The sequence below is a fragment of the Bombus huntii genome, chromosome 9, assembly GCF_024542735.1.
Source record: "Bombus huntii isolate Logan2020A chromosome 9, iyBomHunt1.1, whole genome shotgun sequence".
In the NCBI taxonomy this organism is placed as follows: Eukaryota; Metazoa; Arthropoda; class Insecta; order Hymenoptera; family Apidae; genus Bombus; species Bombus huntii.
This window is the reverse complement of record NC_066246.1, coordinates 4105653-4125354: the sequence shown is the minus strand read 5'-3', so window position 1 is coordinate 4125354 and position 19702 is coordinate 4105653. Positions and strand designations below refer to the sequence as shown.

Here is a 19702-nt window from a genome sequence, read left to right as displayed (position 1 = left end):
GCTAAGTTTCTTTAGATATTGGTGAGAGGAAGGGGGGGGGGGGCGGAGCAGAGAAGAATCAGTCGATCGATTTCATAAAAGTTCGACGAGAATGTCTAGCATTACCGGCTCGTCAAATCGCGGCGACAATTGGACTATGCGTCGTCCAGGATTGCATGGGCGCTGACTCGTTTATAAAGGTCATACGTGTACGTCAGTCGAGTTTAATTCGACTTGCACGACACTCCACCATTGTCACTCCCCCTTTCTTTCCGTCTCTCTTTTACCCACGAGCCGTGCCAGCTTCTCTTTTGCGTCGACGAGGTACGAGTTTCCGACGCGCTTAATCGTTGGCGTTGGTAATTGTTGGTTTCAGTCGGCAATATCGAGCAACGACAAGTCGGATCGATCGAACGATCTCTCTTTCGCTCGTTCATCTCCGGAAGGAAGTATACCGACGAGGAAGCAACCGGCGAAACTTTAAGTCGTCGTTCTGTCTTTTCTCGTAACACCGTCCGATCGTCTAAATTCTCGAAGCGACGAGTCGAAGCAGCCAAACCAGCCTCCGCGAAAGCCCCGATTTGCACAGATATTTTAAGTTGAAAAAGCGCATTTACGATCTTGTAACGCTATAATCGTAACGAGTAGATCAAACGCGACTCGTTGGGGACAAAGGACGAGGGTAACGTTACCGGGAATAGGAGCGAGCTCGCGGTTACCTGTGGGATCCGTTGGTAAGAAACCATCGACGCTTCCTCGCTCACGGCTCGTCGGGGTTATCGGTTCACCTTGAATCGTGCGAATCCGATTGACCGCGAACTCTACGCTCGCTAGCTGATGTCTAACTTTAGCCACTTTCTTAAACGCATTCGTTTATAATTATTCGTGAATTTAGTTCACGGCATTTCGCCAATTCGCCGCAGACTCTGACGCGTATTATCGAAGCCCGCGTTTTCCATGTAGCTGCTAATCCTCCACTCTCGGTTAGCAAACGTACCGTCTTTCGTACGAAAGCCTCGCCCCGTTTACCTTACGTACTTTTCGCAGCCTTCTCGTCTAAGAGGTTGGAAAGGTTCGACTGGTTGCTCGATCCTTCGAGATTCTTTCCTGTAGCGTGACTCGATTCCTATTCCCGCCGTTGTAATTTCCATCTTCCTTTTTCCGATCACCTTATCCAACAGCGAGCAAGAAGAAACTCTCTTGTTGCTCTTCCGTGTACGCACATGCTCATTAGATAATCCCGGAGCGTCGCGATTCAAACACGCAAACTTTAACAATAAGTAGACGATAAACGGGGAACCGATAGAGTTTTAAGGTTATTTAACACGGCCAACGCCAGATGGCGAGCCTTGTCTTTCCGCTCGAATCCATATAATGGGAAGAGAGAGAAAGAGAGAAAGGGAGAGACAAAAGAAGTGATCGACGATGGTGTATTTTGTTGGCTGCACGGTATATATATCGATATATATCGAACGAGCTATGATATTCGCGGTGTACAGTTTCCTTCTATGGGCCTCCGTCGGTGGAGGTTTTATGGAGAAACCGATTTGAATAATATTTCTATATATTCGATCGGACCACAGGGTCTCCGAATTTTCGAAACGATGCGTCTTTTGGCCTTCGAGCGCAACGTCGAATCTTTTATCCTCGATGCGTCTGTAAAATAACGCGAGACAGCTGCTGGATGGTCAAGAACGACAGCGGCGAACGCCATAAATGGCAGCGTAGTCGTTCATCGAGAAATAATTGTCCACGTTTGGTAGGCTCTCCTGCGAGCTCGTTGTCTCGGCTCGAGTCAATTGTTTCCACGTCGATTTCCACCTACGAACGGTAAACAGCTTCGCGGCTCGACCGTGTCGCTACACAATGTATATACGCCATCGAACGATCGTTCGAATATACCAAACGCTTAAAAAATCTGCGCTTTCCATCGCCCAGCCCAGGTAAACGTCGAAAGAATTTCGATGGAAATCGGTGTACGAGCGGACAAAGTAGATCAGCGGTCATCGAAAAGGAAAAGAATTTTTCTTCGAGCATGGCAAAGCGTCTTCTCCATCCTCGATTTTCATCGTGAAAGAAAAAGGTCTTCGCGATTTCACCGACAGAAGGAAAACGTTCGTGTTGAGCGACCGCGTTTCACTTTTTGCGAAAACGCGATTCCGCCGTTGAGACACGCTACGCAAAAAGGAGAAAAACATCAGATGTAGACGAAACGGGAAACTGTCCGTAGTTAGTTGGTTGATCTTTCGAAGATAGGCTTGTACGCGATTTCGTGTCACTTTAGACGTCGCTCCCGGATTCACGCTGGCAAGGATACAAAGTTTTTTGCGGATTAATCGAATACGGGCGAGATTGGGATACAAAAGCGACGTCGAGTGATCGACTGAGCGCGCCTCGACGACTATGGATGTTTCACGTATATCTCGTCCTCTTTCGTGTTTGATCTTGACGCTGATCGTTGACAAGAACGGCAAACGTTGCAACAGCGGACTCGCGTTCGTCGAATTATTTGCACGTTACATTTCAGCTCGCCTGAAAAATCTGTCCCTCTTGAGTGGCTCGTTAAAAGGAAACCGCAACTTAAAAAACTTCTTTTGCCTGCGGTTACGTCGCTCCCGGTGCGATTACGTAACCCCGCTCGACTTTACTCGGTCAGTTTCCTACTCTCTAAATCTCGTTGTCGTTAGGCAGGGATCAGGGAAAAAAAACACGATGCCACGATATCGATTCGTGCTCCGACTACTATTCCCGAACATCTGGGAGGAAAGATTTGCCGCGATAACAAGTATATAATTTCTTGTTTGAAAGCAAAGACGTGGAACGGTGGGAAGTTCGCTGCGGGGAGGGGGGGGGGGGGGATTATTCCGAGCGAGCGTGCGACGAAAGATTGACGAAAGTGCTTGTCCATCGTATCTCTCGGCCAATATTAGAAGCAAGCAATTTAATAGCGATCGTTCCTTGTCCTTAAAGCGAAGTAGGCACGAACTTTTGACTTTCAAAGGATCGGAAGCGTCTTAAGACATTGCGGTCGGGAGACGCGAACTCGCGTCTTACGTATTTCACGCGGTATCTTATAAAAACGTTAACTACTGTTAATTAAAACGGTAACAGAAGCAGTGGATGCTATAAACGAAGTGTTACAAGTGTGTTTTTACATTACATGCTTGAATAATACCGTTACCAATATACGTGATATAATATAGATCGCTCAGAAAATTTGTTCCGATTTTTAAGGAATTTAATAAAATAATAAACTTTGCTTAGTACCTCTCCATCGGGGAAATTATTTTCAAGTATATTGCATAAAAAAAACGTCACTAAAAGTATCTTTAAACGTACTCATTCACTTTTAGTGAAATATTACACTCGTTGAACGCTGCTCGCAAAGTTCCTTCCGATTTTTAACTATTTGTTCCACATAAAAAGTCGTATCGAAAAGTTTTTCGCCGAGAAGCCTGAGAGATTCTGGAAGGATGGAACAATCGAGTCGCTCGAAAGACGGAGGAAGGTCGTGGAACAAAATACCACCTATATAATTCAATAAATGTAATCGAATCGAAATGTATATCGAAACGAACTTTCCGAGCAATCTTTCGAATCTTTTCGATCATTCCAAAAATACACGGAAATTCAGGCTATATGTTTGTCTGTATATGTTTGAGGCGCAATGCATTTAAGGGGCGTCGCCGTTCTTAGTTTGCTTCCCAAACCGAGGAGGATCGAGTTTTCAAGAATACGTATCGTCGACGATCATCCACTTTCTCCTAATCCCTAAACCCATTTCCTACCGTGCGTAGGTCCTTTCGAGACTGCTTCTATTTTTAATACAATGCCAAGGACGCACTTCACCCACTCCTCATTGATTGCACAGGTTTGGACGATCGATAAATCGAAGGTTAAATACACGCGACTCGTCGTCTGTGGAGAATAATAATATCCGCGTCACACGGGATTCCTACGAAAACTGCTAATCTTTAACAAAGTAAAAGGATCTTCGCGGAACCTTCCATTCTTCTCGGTGAAAAGCTATTTTCGCGTTTGGTCGTTAGTTGTTCTCTCGTCGGTCGAAAGAGAAGAAGGCAAGATTTCTTTTGTCATCGAAGCGACGTAAACAGGAACGACGACGATCGTTGCGTCACTTTCGTTAGAACGACGGACTGTGTAGCAAAAGTGTCGAGAACTGGAAAACAGCTTAATTAAGATATTTGTAGCGTGACAGTATCCATCAAAAGTAAAACACGCTGACACTCTAATATTCCATATTAAGGATTCTTCGTGCACGTTTGAGATTCTCTCTCTAGGAAAAAATTTCACTGACAAACAATTCAGAAGTACAGAGAATGGCAATGTTGTAAAGTACACGGCAATTTGGATGCCGAAATTACCGATATTGTATACTTTACGATCCTTTCGTTCTAAAACCACGAGGTCCAAGCTGAATTCTTCTTTTTTTTAAGATTCCCCTAGCTATTTTACGCAACGTATCAACGAGCTTTTCCGTCACTAATTAAAAAGTTATTTTTGCAGAGGCTTATTCCATAGAAATTACATGTCGAAATTTTCGACTTTGAAAAAGAATATCTTCAATTCGATAAGACTAGACTTTCTAGAAATCGAGTCACGTATAGATAATACACCAAATAACGTATCGTCAACATTTCGAAGAAATCGTAAGAAAGTTGGTCTATGGTGCGCTTATCGTAGCCGACTTTAACACACGACTCGTTCGTTCTATAGTTACAAAAACTGATTCGACGTAACTTCACAAAGCGTATCGGACGATTTGTTCCGCGGGCTCGTACCCGATGATCGATCGTTGAATCGAGAGCACAGCGTAGCAACTCTGCCGTACGTGTCACATTTTGCGTTTAAAATAAAAAATCTCCTCCCTCGCGTTCGGTTCACCGTAAGAAACGGTAAACCAACGATTAACTAGGTCGGTATCTAGATACGGGTGCAAGTGGATCGTGTCAAGGATGCGTACGCGAAGCTGACTCGAGAATCGATAACCGTTCTCTCACTCGCTTTCACGATCCATCGAGTCGATACCGTTGCATGGGGTTCGCTTTCTACATCAGATATTCGCCGACTTCTTCGGGTCGAGAAACTTTCCGATCATTGAACGTATCGACCCCGAACTTTCCACTCTGACAGGCGAACATCTCGCAGTGTGATCGCACTGCACAGATCGATCATCTTATCCGGTGTTGTCTGCGCGCCGAGAGAAACAAATAGATTCGGAAGATGGCGGAGACGAGGCGCTCTGGCGGAGAAAGGAGGAAGGTCCATTGGGACGAAAACCGCGATCTCCTGTGAGAAACGGGACAAAGGGATTAAGGGACCGCGTAAAAGTCAAACCGGTTTACCTTGACATTAAACGTTTTATCCGTGAACACGGTCTCAGGAGACTCGTTTCGTGCATCTTTTACCATGCACCGACTTCTAAAGTCAATTAATTTAATGGACCTCTGACCCTTTTTATCTGTCTATTCTGTGTGTTATCTTTTCCCCCATCCGTACCTACCTCGTGCGTTCGTTCGCTTGAAATATATTCGTTGCACAACGAACGTACGTATCTAGGCGCGCGATACTGTTTAATTTCTATTCAAGCGGCGGCATCCGATGCACGCAGAAATGCATGCACGTCCAGCGATGTTGTACGTGACTAGGGTAAACGTACGGTGCATAAAAGAGGGCCGTCGTTCAAGTCCTAAGCGCATTTGCTGACCTCACCCGCCGCCGGCGTTAAACGCTATCGATGCCTGCACGCTCGACGTCTCGCCGGTCGTTCATCAATGGATAATATCGAAACCGATTTCGAGTCGGTATATCGCGCACGTTCGTGCGTAACTGTGTTCCGCGAGCAACCTTTCGAAACTGACCAACGTCTTCCCGAAACGACTCGATCTAACGAGAGAAACAGATTCGTCTCCGATTTCAGGCAACGATACTTGAACGAATCACTAGCGACAATGTTGTCGTTTACGCGTTGTTGTGTCGAATACGATGATATGCGTGCACGCGTAGACACGAGACGGCATAGGGGGCAGTAGGAGAGGGAAAGAGAATATGCGTGCCAGAAGAGAGACGGAGCGAGAAAGGGAGAGAGTGTATCGGCGGCGGTGTAAGATCCAGTAACGAAAGAGCTCGGGTCGAGCGGAGCGCTCGCGTGTCTCCGTCACGGCCGTTCTACGTTCAGTTAGCAAGAGACTCGCGATCGAGCAGCATACTCGCTCGACTCGTTTGCTAATTCCGTTTCGATCGCGGTTCGCTCGATGCGAGTCACCCTGTGTCCTTCCGTTCGATTTTCGTCGACCGATACGGTAAACAGAGCGGGAAATCGACACGACCGCGCTTCGATTTTTTGTCTCGTAACTCGACACGATTCTTATCGTTCGACGCTGCCCCTAATAAACAAATACGCGATCGGAATCGCAATTCGTCGCGCGTGTGTCGATCGTGCGGGAACTACCCATCCCGAGAACGTTTCTCGTTGTTGTCGTTTTGCTCGAGATGCTGCGCTCTACGGAAGGTGAACGAGTTACTTCAAGGTATACACCGTGTTTCTTTCTGTATCCTTTTGTTCCATTCTGTTCCATCGCCTTCCCGTTGCAACGAACGAACGCGTGGAAAGCGAAGGATGCGCGCAAACCATTCGATCGCCCGTTCGTTCGCACGTCCGTTTCATTCTTTCGAATACTTCCGAAAAGGTCTTATCACGAACGAACATTTCGAGTTGTAGGTCGACCGTGAATCGCATAATAGCGCGCGTCAATTAGTATGCGATAGGACAAGTCTGGAACGTTAACTCTATCGACGATAACTGTACGTTACGTAGGCTTAACGGCAATGCTCGGCAAAGTGAAGTTGATACCACGAACAACTAAAAATGTCTGACCTCTGATATCGAAAACACCGAGTCGCTGTGTTTTTTTCAATCGCCATCGCCGTTTATCGATGATTCCGCGCGTCGATCACGAGAAGAATTTACATTTTCGCCGGTGACTCACACCGGCCAACGGCGATTATCGATCGAAAGCTTAGCGCGAGCAGCGAACAACGAAGAGACGCGTGACGCGAGTAACGAACGGATCGGTGACATTGCGCGGCTAGTTCGGTACGCTCGTTGTGTGCTACCATTGTCTTTTAATTTGCGTTCCGCTGATGCAACAGGTTTGGCCAAGATCGGCAGTCAGCTATTGTTCTCTTTGTCGCTTTTTTAGCAAACCCAAAGAAAAATTCGAAGTTCTAGTGTTTTACGACGCGAAACAGCCCGGTGCGAATTTTCGCACCTTCGACGCGAAATCTAGTCGAACCGGTCTTTCTACCGATGATACTCTTTCGTTAGCCTAAACAGCGAGCCACGTGTACATATATGTACTTATTATTATTATTATTATTATTATTATTATTATTATTATTATTATTATTATTATTATTATTATTAGTATTATTATTATTAACCCGGTGATCGTCCCCATCGAGCAGCTGGACGGATTTCGTTTCGAGCGAGCTTCGCATTAAAAGCAATTTCGAAAGTGATCGAGTATTTTCCATTCTTTCGTCGATGGAAAGGGTCGTCGAACACCGTCTCGGTTACGTCAACGTTGACGTCTGCCACACGCGCGCACGGTCTGCGCGAAAATTGTCAACCATCCGCTAGCTGGAAAATATTACGAGGTAAAGTACCTCGTGGTCGGACCACGCGATCTACGTTTGCACCGCTATATAGCTTAAGGTTACGTACTTGTTCGGGTATCGAAGAACTGGCCTAATTAGTTTAACTTAACGACATTAGGAAGTCGGGTACGCGCTCTCGTTCTCTCTCTCTCTCTCTCTCTCTTTATAACTCTCCTTCCATTCCTATCTCTCCCCCACCTCTGCCTCTTTCGTAGTCTGTTTGTCTGGCTGTCTTTCTCAAAACTGTCGCATAGTTGTGAGGAGAGTACGTTCGCGACAGGATCTTGCTGGCATCCGGTGTTCGTGAAAACCTCGGAAATCCCGCTTGAACGCGAATTCGACGGTACGAGTGGACAGGTTTGACAAAAGTGGCTTTAAACTTGACCGAGCGATCGACCACTGCTATCCGGTATAGATAAACTTATCGACGTAAACATCCTTTTCTCTGTGCACGATCTTTGTTTACTCGTTTGCGGAACGATCAACGATGTGTTATTTTGGGTGGCGCTAAAAGGGTTAAAGTCAGGTAGACGTCATCGACGAGTCGAAACGGAAACGAATAGCAACGATTTTGATACTCTCGACGAGAATTCTTCTCAAAGACTCGTGGTCGCGAGTTGCACGACATCGGTACCGGATTTCTTTTGTGGCTACGTCTAAAGGGAATTGGAAACTGACGAAGCACGAATCACAGATAACGCCGTGTTGGCCGATCGCGGCTGGTCTCGTGTCGTAAACTTCTTTGCTTTATCACGATCTTCTAATACTTAACGACACACATGTAGGCGTATTATAGGCGTTCGTTGAACCGAAACCGTGTTGCATTTTACACGCGTATTCGAATCGAATCGATGACAGATACCTAACTGCAACGAATCGTGACTCAAGCGCGAGTTACTTTCCTCTTTCGATGAATTACATAATTCGCGATAGTAAGATGATTGAGTAATAGGTCGAAGACAAGGTCGATTTATCGGAATATCGAACATTTTGCGAGTCTAATATCATCGGCTGTTTCTCCTTCTTCCGGAAGGGGGGGGGGGGGGGGGGGGGAGGACGCGTTTGTCATGCTGTTGGGCGATTCGATTGTCCGGCGTGCATACAGTGAGCAACTGTACATATATCGTCGACACGATGTTCGAGTCGCGTAATCTTGGTGTGATCGCGTACGCAAAAGTTTCCATTGTCGTCGACGCGTGGCAAGCGAGCAAAGAGACGAGTTTCTGACTCGTTGGAATCTCACGGCAACGGCATTGAAACGTGGGTCGAAAGATAACGTAGTTTGACAAAAAGGGATTTGCCAACGATTAGTTCGTTATCGCTCGCACGTTCTTTCAAGTTTCTACGATACCAACCAGGTATTTACCAACTAGGATCCGTTTCTTAAGAGAGACACCTTATTTAAAAGGAATAAAGGATTTTTCACGATTTTGTGAAAGTAACTTAATCGTTTCGATGTACAAAGGTAGCCACGTTTCACAGATGTTAGACTCTCGAGCAAAAACCGCTTGTAATCCTTACTCGTTGTATTCGGAAACTTTCAGTGGCCACTCGAACAAGTTCTTCGCTTCCACCTGCCGCGATAATCTGGCAACACCTGCACCCTTAAAGATTCGCACTCGTTCGCACAAAATCGCTCGTGTTTCTTCGTCTCGGCATCCGATCGACGGTCTTTCGATAAAGCAAACGGAAGTCGATCGCGTTATTCGTCGAGCGATCGTATTGGTTTTCGGAAGTCTTCGTTTTCCTTTTTCCTCTTCTTCTCTCTCTCTCTCTTCTCTTCTTCTCCCGTAGAAATACTTTGCCATCCTCTCGAGTTGAAATCGACGACAACGGACAAAGCGTAGGGAATGTGAAACGTGTGTCGATTTCTTGCTAGGAAACAGAAATTCTAGAGGAAGATAGTACGCGCGAGAATTTGAACGAGCTATCGCGTTTCTGCCACGATTCGATGGTTTCCGTGGAAAAGGACATCAAAGAATCGTTCCATTTAATCGATGTATCGTTGAGATACACGGTGAGAAACAAGTGGAAGAACATTTTGTGTCTATCGGTTAACCGGTACGTCGTGGTGTCGACAAACGTGTGAACTTTTACAAAGAGTGTATCGAAAAGAAGAGAGCGATCGGAAAGAGAACACATACAGCAGCAAGCCAGGTATCGCGCAGAGAGACCGAAAGGAAAAGTCGGCGATATTGGGCCACAGCCGAACAACAACGTGGCTGGAATGTACGTGACAGAGACAGGTAACCACAAAGTGGTACCTGCGCCCACTATCAGATCAAAAATGGTCGAATACAAAACGGCTAACGAAACTGGCGAACGCTGTGGCGGAGGCGGCGGTGGCGGCGGTGGAGGTGGCGGTACACATCTGGCCGCTACCGTGAAAAATACCGTGCGCCGTCTGCTTCGTCGGACAAAAAGTCACCGGGACGCGCCGTCCTCGAACACCGCTGCGGCCGTGCAGGCGGCAAATGGAAATCGCGCGAATAACCTGGCCATTGTAAGGAATAAAACGAACAATGCGAACGATCCAACCGCCAGAAGATCTCAGCCCCCTCTCCCGCCATCTTCCGATCAACATTCGAGCAGAAACACTTACGGAAGACGACACTCCAGGCTGCGCGTTAGACTTCAGGTAAGAGAACGACGCCGTGTCGTGGAAAAATTATTCGCGATATTCTTCCCTTTCTCCGCGCTATAGTTCGCGCGAGCACCAGGCGTGCGAACGGCATACGGAATATCCGTGTCGTCGTCGTCGTCGTCGTCGTCGTCGTCTATCTATGCGATGTTGGTGGAAGCTATCTGCTAGTCGAGATAATTTTATCGAGAAAATCCACGTCTAGCGCGAAGCAGGATATTTTCAACGATCGTCGTGTCTTTTACGATTTTCCCGCTTCGTCCGGCCAGGCTTGGCTGGGACCGTATCAATCGTTTCATCTGCCTTACAGATTTCTCGATTGGTTCACTGTTCCGTTTGTCACGGTGCGATTCGAGCGGGTTTCTGCTCGGACGGTTCACACGCGTTTACGTAATCGCATTGTGATCAGCCTTCTCGTAAATTACCGATTTATTTCTCTTTATGTCTGCAATGACGAGCTGCCAAGAATATCGTCTATGCTTGCGCAACACGTCGACGATTGCAGACAGAGCTTCGACTTTTGAAAATAAAAAAGCGTACGTTCGATCTGAAGAAAATGGACGAAACAAGTCAAACGGCGCAAGGTGACGAAGGCGAAACTCGCAAGAAAGAAACAACGTTCTTGTTTCCATGGCGAGCGTGTTGGAGCGGTGCGAATTCCGACGAACCGTCTTTGTGGATCTTGTTTAATTATCGTAATATAAGGGTATTGTATGAGCGTCTCCGCGAACCAGCTGTGCTACTCGTCAATAGCATAATTGTTTGCTGCTTAATTGCCCTTAGAATTACGAGTCGCAAAAGGTTACAACGAGCCGAGACGTCGCGAAACGACTCCACTCGTATCGTAGATTCGAGCGTGTTACGGTGACACGCGTGCGGCGCACGACTTGCTTAGAAACGTCGAAACAAGGTTGATCAGCGCGCGTCTGCAACCTCCAACGAAAACGATAATTACTTCTTCCTTCGTTGCGGAACAATGAATTCTCGTAGCTTGTATCGTAGCTTGTGAAACGGCCGTTTCTCTCGACCGGGTGCTCCTTTGGAACGCAACGAGTCGATTGGTCTGCCGATAGAGGAAATCTATTCGGTTCGTTGTCTAAGCGATGGCGATGTATACTCCGCCGCTCCCTTTTTACGAAAACTCATTTACATCGCACTTACGCCATAACGACGAGGTAGTGTTCTCGATATCTAATCTCTCGTACGAGTCTGCGTCTTTCTTTCCAAACATTCGTACGTCTCTGTTAATTCGATTAAGCGTCTCGCTGTATCCTGTACGATCCATTCTTCGAGACAGAGACAGCAAACAGGGAATTACGAAGGTGAGAAGAACGATAGTGTGCGTTTCTCGATTACCTGTGCGCACAATGTATATACATACCTTGGCGTATGCTTCTCGACTCGCTTTCCTTTCACCATCGAAGAATGTACGCGCAGCCATGCACGTTACCGTATAACTCGGCTGCGTGATCATACGCCATCGTTTTCCGCTTAAATCGCCAACTTAATCGTCTAACGATTCCGTGTCTACTCCAACAAGAGTTGTTTCTTTCGATATCGAGAAAATACGCGCGACACGTAGCTACTTTTTCTTCGCTTTCGCGATCTCCTCGAAGGCAAATCCAACGTTTCCATCGTTTTGCGCAATTTCGATGTAACGAACTCGTTGAATCCGCGCTTTCTGCATCGCCAAGATACAGCGATGGTTATGAAACATGCGTGACCTTGATAAACGGCGAACTGGACGCGCGATTTTATCGCGTTATTAGGTTAGCGAAACGAAACGAATCTATTTGTTACATACGTGACTAACACCTATTCTGCCTTTGAATATGAGAATAGCGTTCGTTTGCAACGCCAGACGTTTCTCGGAGATTGAAAGCTTGGTCGAGTGGGCGGTGTCTTTTTAGTAACGATTACAGTGACGTGATCCAACGTGTACACGGTTCACACGATCGGTCGTACGCGATCTTAGAGAAAAGTAGAATAAGAGGAAATCGGCACGATTACGTTCCTAACATTTCGTGATTCGATTCGCCACGGTCTATCAGCGATCGACGTCCGATGGTATTTCGCTAGTTTCCAACCAATTACAAAGATCGTCGTAATCCTCGATCGAAGCCACACCTATCCTCAAACCGACTTATCCAAACTCTCGTTCGAGTTACACAAGACGACGCGAAGTTATTAAAATTCACTTCGGCCGCGCTATCTATTCCGTAGATTATCGGGGGTCAAAAGAACTCTCGGAGTGCAAGTTTGCTTTTACTTAAGCGCTAAATACCCTTTCAACGTTGTACGATGTATCGCGAAACACGAACCATGCAATCGCATCCAACACGCGTACGTACCGATATTCTTACGACGCTTTTACACAAAGCTACGAACAGCTTGTATGGAAATGGAAAAATCCGTTTGCAAGGAGAAGAGCAGACACGGTAGCGGCTTTCTATGACGTCCATGGCGATGTTTCGCCAAATATCCAGCGTTGCGATTTTGCTACTGAGGTGAAACTCGCTGGAAAAAAAAAACAGCTAGTTGCCATTGGTGACGGTAAACTATCTTTCGCCGACACCGGCTAACAACGGCTCGTATGTACTTTAAACGATTCACTTCCGCGATAGCCATCAGGGGACTGTCCATCCGTACGTGCATATGCAACGTTTGTACGGACATTGGATGGGAGTTTTATCAAGGCCGTTTCCATCTAACGAATCGACATTCCCCTCCGTAGCCGACTGTAGTCTTACTGAAAATTATTTTGGACACCGTTTAAAATATAATAGCTGATGAAATACGTTGTTCGTAACGGACAGCGTTGGATATTCGGTGATTTCGCAGTTTCCTTAACGATCCATTCCGCCTTCTTTTCTTTAGCGTTTCGCTGGTTGTTCGCGTGGAATTTCGCGCGATCGGGCAAAAAGAGAAGAAAAGGAAATTTGTCAGGCAAATTACACGAGCTTGACGTCATCGATGCTTGTTCGCGAACCGACGCGTGCATTTGCTGCTCCTATGTTACAAGTACGTAATTAGCAGCGAATTCGAAATTTGGCTGTACCGTCGAATATTGGAGGAGGAACGCCGTTCGCGCGCATGTCGAAACGAGGAAGCTGTCGCCGTATATCGAGTATCGATTCGCCTGCGATGATTACGAAGAAAATCGACACTTTAGTATCGTAGCGATAACTGTGCTCCCTATGTCGATTCGAAATTCCCAATTGCGCATACGATACCGATTAAGGAAGAATTATGTAAACCAACTTGGATATTTTCATACGCGTGGCTTGCACAACTGAAAGCCAACGCTAGGTCATATCGGGCGGACACGTGCATGATAAACAATTAGTAGACGCTAGACCTTGTTTCCTGATTCAGTCGGTTTAGATGCTTCGACATATTCTCGTTACTTGCAACAATTGTCGCGACGAACGCTATATTTTCGACTATTGTCTCCGCGTAGTCTTTTTTTCTACTCCGTTACACTTGGACGGTGGCGAAACACAGAGTCGATGTCGCAAACAGATTCCATGAAAATCGTAAAATTGTTATCGCTATCGAGACGTATGTCTTACAGGTTCTTTCATCCGTTGAACGTTTCCTTCGATGTAAACGAAGAACAGAACGGTTCGTTATCTCGCGAGTATAACGAGCGTCGAAAAAGCCTTTGATAAGCGTAGACCAACACGAATAGGTAGGTTACGCGAAAACAATGTTGCATTGCTCCCATACATTTTGCAACAGTCGGTCGATCCGAGAACTGGACGGGCCAATGTCGGTACGCGGTGTAGGTCTGGGCAATTCGAATTCTATGAATTATTTAAAAGGGCGGAACGAGTTCCGTGGCTATTCCGGTGGTTATTAAAACCCGATAAGAATCATCGTTTGTTTATCGAGTTGTAAAACGCGATTAGGAAATTATTCGTTTCAAACACGACGAATCGGTATTTGGCGCGGAGCGTTCTCGACGCTTGCGAGCAACGCGTATAAACCCATTATCGTGATTCGATTTTGGAATCACGGAAACAAGAGGAATCGAAACGTTCGATCGCTTGCCGGCCGAAAGAACAGAGAAGGAAGAGGCAAATGTACGTTAACGGAAACCTAACCAGTTCGTATCGAGATTGTGGCCGCGTGCTTTTTCTTTTTAAATCGTTTTCTTTTTTTTCTCTTCTGTTTCCTCGTTCGCAGCCGTCGTAACGAGCGTGCGCTCGACCGTACGAGAACAGGGTTTCTCGTTGAAGGTGCTGGTAAATTATCTGTACGATAGAAAGGGGCGTGCCAGGCATCGAACGTAACTCGGTTACTGCGAAAGTCTGACTTTTCTGCGAGGTTACGGCCTACACGGGAATATTCCATCGATACCGAGACTCGCATTCCTCGCTAAATGAAATTTCTTACGATTAGTCTCACCTCGAGTGTATCGATACGGAGAGTTCAACTCGCAGTCGTGCGTGCGTATTTCGCTTGGAATTTCCGTCGTTTATCTTCCATGCGACGATCGTCAACGAATATGATCGCGAGATCCTTCGCAATACGAAACTGGCCCTGTCTTGCTACTACGATCAACGACAACGATGGAAGTGGAAGAAAACAGAAGGAAACGATCGTCGTGCGTATCTTCGAGTAGCGAGGGAGGGGAAGAGAGAGAGAGAGAGAGAGAGAGAGAGAGAGAGAGAGAGAGATGCCAGCAAGAAAAGCAAATAGCGAGTCACTGACGAATCAGTGTCAATTACTTGGTCGATCGTGTTCGCGGAATCGATGATGTCTAGTCGGTTTTCGGTAAACAACTACTCTCCCACTTTTCGTCTTCCTTCGTTTCGTTCGACGTCTATGACGCGTGTGTCGCTAATTCGATATGTCCGCGATGACAACAGAAAAAAGTATGCTATCTCGCGACATCGCCGTTATCGTTGGTCTGTCGTCACGCGGTTATCGATCTTCATTGATCCGATCGATAACAAAACGGGAAAAGATGCAACTACGATAGAAGGACTGTTCGTAATCGTTGGCTCTCGTTTCGTATCGATTCATCGGGTTCTTTTCTCGTACGCGGCTCACGGCCAGTCGCGTACCAGCGCGATCTTCGTTCTGCCCCACAATTTCCTTTGTTACGGCGAATTTCCTTTGTCGGAACAGTCCGTTACACGCGGTACGAAAATTTACGCCTCGTTACAGAGGCTAAAGCTAGTTCCTTCCAAAACGTAGACACGAAACGGTTGGCTCTACCGGCCTTTCTTCTTGTAAAATTCCATTTAATAAGCTGTTTTGTAACATTGTTCCCTTTGTTTCCTACCTTTTCGTTCTCCGTAAATGCATAGAGAGCGTGATAAGGTACGTAAAATTCTTTCACATCGTCACACTTCCGCGAACCATCGGCCTGACTAACGCGCAAGGTGAGTCGATAAGAAACACTGTCTAAAGTAACTCGTTAACTCGTTGGTTTTATCGAAAACTGTTTTGAATAAATTATGTCGCGCTTCGAGGGACTCGACGACAGGACGGATGCAATTTTATTTTCTGATATCTTACGTTTCATATCACGTTAGATATCAGGCTGGCCTTGAGTTTTTTAAACGGCACCGTATTTCTTTGTGTATATTCTCTACGAAGAAGCGTCAATCCACTTGTATCGAAGAACCATTAGTTTAAGAGATATTTTCGCTTGAATTTGTCAAATTTAACGCACGAAAAACAGGTGACGTAAAACGGGTAAAGAATACCGTCCCACCCCTTTCCTTGCCTCTCCTACGTTAAATTTGACAAATTGGAGCTAAAGTATCTGCCAAACTAACGGTTCTTCGGTATAAATAAGTTAATACCGTTCTAATACTTTGGAGAACGTTCAGTTGCGTCGAACATACGGCACAGTGTTTAAAAAGTTCAAGAATCACCTTGATATCTGAGAAAACGCAAGATATTAGAAAATGAAATAGCGTCCATTCGACGAGACCCTCGGGGAATGCAGCGTAATTCGTTTAAGAGGTTTTTCGACGAAACCAATAGGCAACGAGTTGTTTCAGAAAGTATCTTTTATTGACTCACCCTGTATACACATACATGGACAAACAAACGTCAGACGTAAATTTCGGAAGCTGATGATTCCTCACGAGCCGAATCGCCGTCGCTGTGATCGCGTTCATCGAAGGTAGAAGCTAATCGAACGGAATTCGATCGTCGGATGCGTAGGTAACGCGAAATGGGCCATTGCATCGGCGCACGTCAACTTTCATTTTTACTCGGCGTCGAGCGTGCACGTTGGGACGCGATAATCTTCTCCGCGAAAGGTTAGAGAAATGTATGCCCCGAACGCGACTAGTTTACGGAAGGTCACGAGAAATCGCGACTATCTCGCGCTCGCAATCTCGTCGAGTTCATTCCAGTTGATAATGCCGCTTAGTGATTCGTCGATCCTCGACCTCGCCCGCTACTTTCAACGACTCTTCAGGGAAGGGACCTTTCGAACGGCGCGAGAACCTCCGCTTTGGACGTCGTGGAAAATTTCAGCCAAAGGTCTAAACTCGAAATACGATGATAGCGCTCGAACGTGGATCCGTTTGTAGCAACGAAGTTCGTAAAGAAATGGACGCGATTTATGCGAAACTAGTGGAGTCGAGAGGTGGAAGAAAAATATTTTCGCGCGTTTCGGTACGCCTACGGCGACCAGGCGAAAGCAGAAGTCGCGAGCGTGATCCAACAGATCTCAAGGTCGATGGTCTCGGCAGTAGAAAAGATGGCGGCTCGAGGGTACCGAAGCGATCAAATACAGACCTGCTATCGGCACTTGCACTTTGAGCTCTTAACACGATGGCCGATCGCGTTGGAAAAGGAACGCCGTCAGCCGAGAGAGACGAGAAACGAAGTTTACTCGATCGACTCGGTGATCAATCGCGCGCGTGACTCACGAGCACGGCTTTCGTCGATCGCGCGCACAGTTGACCGCAATTGGCGTACGCGGTTGCGCTCGCACTCGCGAGAAGTTTTCGCGTCGCGCCGAAGACGGCATATAGCGTGGCATATGGTTGTGGCGCGGCATGGCATGGCTCGGCACGTAACGCGCTTCGTCGCGTCCACCGGATGCAGTCTCATCGGGGATCGGCGAGACTGCCCGACGCGAGCCGTTTCAGTGGCCGTTCGTCGAGTACACGCGCTCCATCTTTTCACGATTTTATCGTTTTCGTACGTGAAGCGATCGAAAACAATCGGACAAACTCAGTGAATAAGTGCGAAAACTGGCGCGCCTTGTTAATTTACATGTACGCGATATATATCGACGATGCGTCGCACGAACTTCTTCGCTCGATCGCTCCTTCCTCCGACTCTTTCCTCGATTTCGCTTTCGATGGAATCGTTTTACGCGTATAGAATACGTTTCTTTTCGCAACTCGAATAGCGCACTCGAGACTCTTAAGAATATCGTTTCGCGACAATTGTACACGGTTCCCTGATCCTTGTCCAACGAGCGAGATAAGGATAGACTGGGAACGATCGAAAAAGGGCAAAGCCTGAAAACGGAAAGGTAAAATGTAAAAGAAAGGAAGGTGGACGCCGAGGCTTTACGTAACCTGCGTGTAATTTCACGTTACTCGAGAATCGTACGATTAATTGGTACGTCAGTAGGCGTAGTTTGCCAAGTTCTCTCGAACCAGTCGTTTATCTTGTATCTTGGATAATTCGCTATACGCGGATTAATATCGTACTTAAGGGAAAGTTTACACACCGAATTAACCACGAGAAATACGCGTACGATGGAAACGAATGTTTAAACATTTAGCGTTGCTTACCGCCGATATCCAAGTATCTGCGCTCGATGGACCAGAACGCTGGTAAACGTTCGATGCAAACAGTTGGCTGCTGTTGCTGCTGCTGCTGCTGCTTCGCGTTGATTGTTTTTACTTATGTACGCACGTTGCCACGCGGTGAATGCAAACGAGAACTCGCATCAAGTTCACGTGGGTGAGGCGCGATTTCGATCGGACGAGAGTGAGATATCTTTTCCAGGTTAGCCTTGTTAGCCACCTGTTCCATTCTTAACCACGACTTATGCTTTACTGCCTCTACGTATTCAACGCAAGCGGAATGCGCGGTCTCCGCTTTATCGTCTCGACGACGAATCTATCCTCCAGACCAGATATACAGATATAGCTGACTGTCTTTGGTAGGTTTTAACCTTCTCGGAAATCGCGATTTAAACATCTTTGCCAGCGATAAGAAGGCTCTCTCTCTCTCTCTCTCTCTCCCTCTCCCTCTCCGTCTCTCCTTGACCTCACTCGCTTCCTGTCCAATCGCTCGACGCGAGTAAGCGAAAACGGAAATCTCTTATTATCGGTCACGATGCACTGCTCAAAAATTGTCTTTTTCCGTGGGAATTTTTGAAAGAAAATCCGCAGAGGGGAATTTCGTCTTGGCAAACCGAATCGGAGAATCGTCGCAACGAAGCGATCCGTCGAAAATCGATTACAAGCAGACTTCTCAGAAAATTACGACGCGAAACTCCTTCGGATAATCCATATACTGGGTAGTACCAGATACTTTGAGCTATTGTAGATACTTTTATCGTTAGGTAGAAATGACGAGGGCTCGCCTTACTCTGTAAGCTAGTTTGTTTGAAGACGCGCCTTTGTCAGTTTTCAGGTTTTACTCGTCATCGTTCTTGTCGTTTCGATTAAAAAAAAAAAAAAAAAAAAAATTGCTCCCACCGACAAGGAGAAAATATATTATTTTTCTTGGCTTGGTCGTGTTGGAGATTCTCGCAACTTGGGCGTCGGAATCGAGCTCGAGTTAGGTTGCTTGTATCGCTTATCAGCATCTACCGCTGATAACGGTCTAACGAAGTCAAGTTGGCCGGTCGTGCGCTTATCGTTCGGGGGAAATGGACCCAGTTGTTCGTAGCCGACCGTTGACGCGCAACCTCGCAGCGTTCGTTCCTTTTCGGCGATCGATCCGCCTTTTTTCGCAAAGTGTCCGCCGCGTCGCACGAGCGTTCCATCTTGGACGACCGGTGACTTAGTCGAAGGAGAGATACGTTGCGCGTATTCGATATAGAACGATATAACGATTACGACTACGGTCGATCGAACAAAAATTTCCTCTCCGACCTGCCATCGACGTTCGTTCGCTACCGCGTACAGATTCGTTGCTTCCTTCGTTTCTTTTCTTCTCTTCTCCTATTCGTTTACGTCGATAACGCGAGAAATTTGCATACGTTTCCGTAGGTTGGTGCGTAGCGTTTATTCTGGTCGGGAAATCGGTACCGTTTCTGAGATATCGCGCCGCCATCGAGGCCAACCGTGAGATTATTACAACGGAAAGAGACGCGTTTCTTATCGCGCTCACCAACCTGCACTCGAAACGATTCCAACTTTTCCATCGAACGCACCCCGATCCGTTTCGCAATTAACTGCG

The 19702-nt window shown here is 46.6% G+C and overlaps 1 protein-coding gene across 22 annotated transcripts in view; it reads left to right on the top strand.

The window, feature by feature from the left end:
- The window catches only part of LOC126869563 (serine/threonine-protein kinase MARK2-like), a 49748-nt gene that overhangs the window by 6768 nt on the left and 23278 nt on the right, over positions 1 to 19702 (top strand). The window contains exons 1-2 of one of the 22 annotated variants that reach the window (XM_050626281.1): positions 6126 to 6302; positions 9539 to 10297. The exons of 18 other annotated variants lie outside the window; for them this stretch is intronic. In XM_050626281.1, the coding sequence (XP_050482238.1) occupies positions 9887 to 10297 (411 nt within the window). In that variant the 5' untranslated portion in view covers positions 6126 to 6302; positions 9539 to 9886. Of the gene's footprint in view, positions 1 to 6125; positions 6531 to 7895; positions 8003 to 9538; positions 10298 to 19702 lie in introns of those variants that run through there. 3 more of the 22 variants (XM_050626279.1, XM_050626282.1, XM_050626267.1) reach the window with 3 other exon arrangements.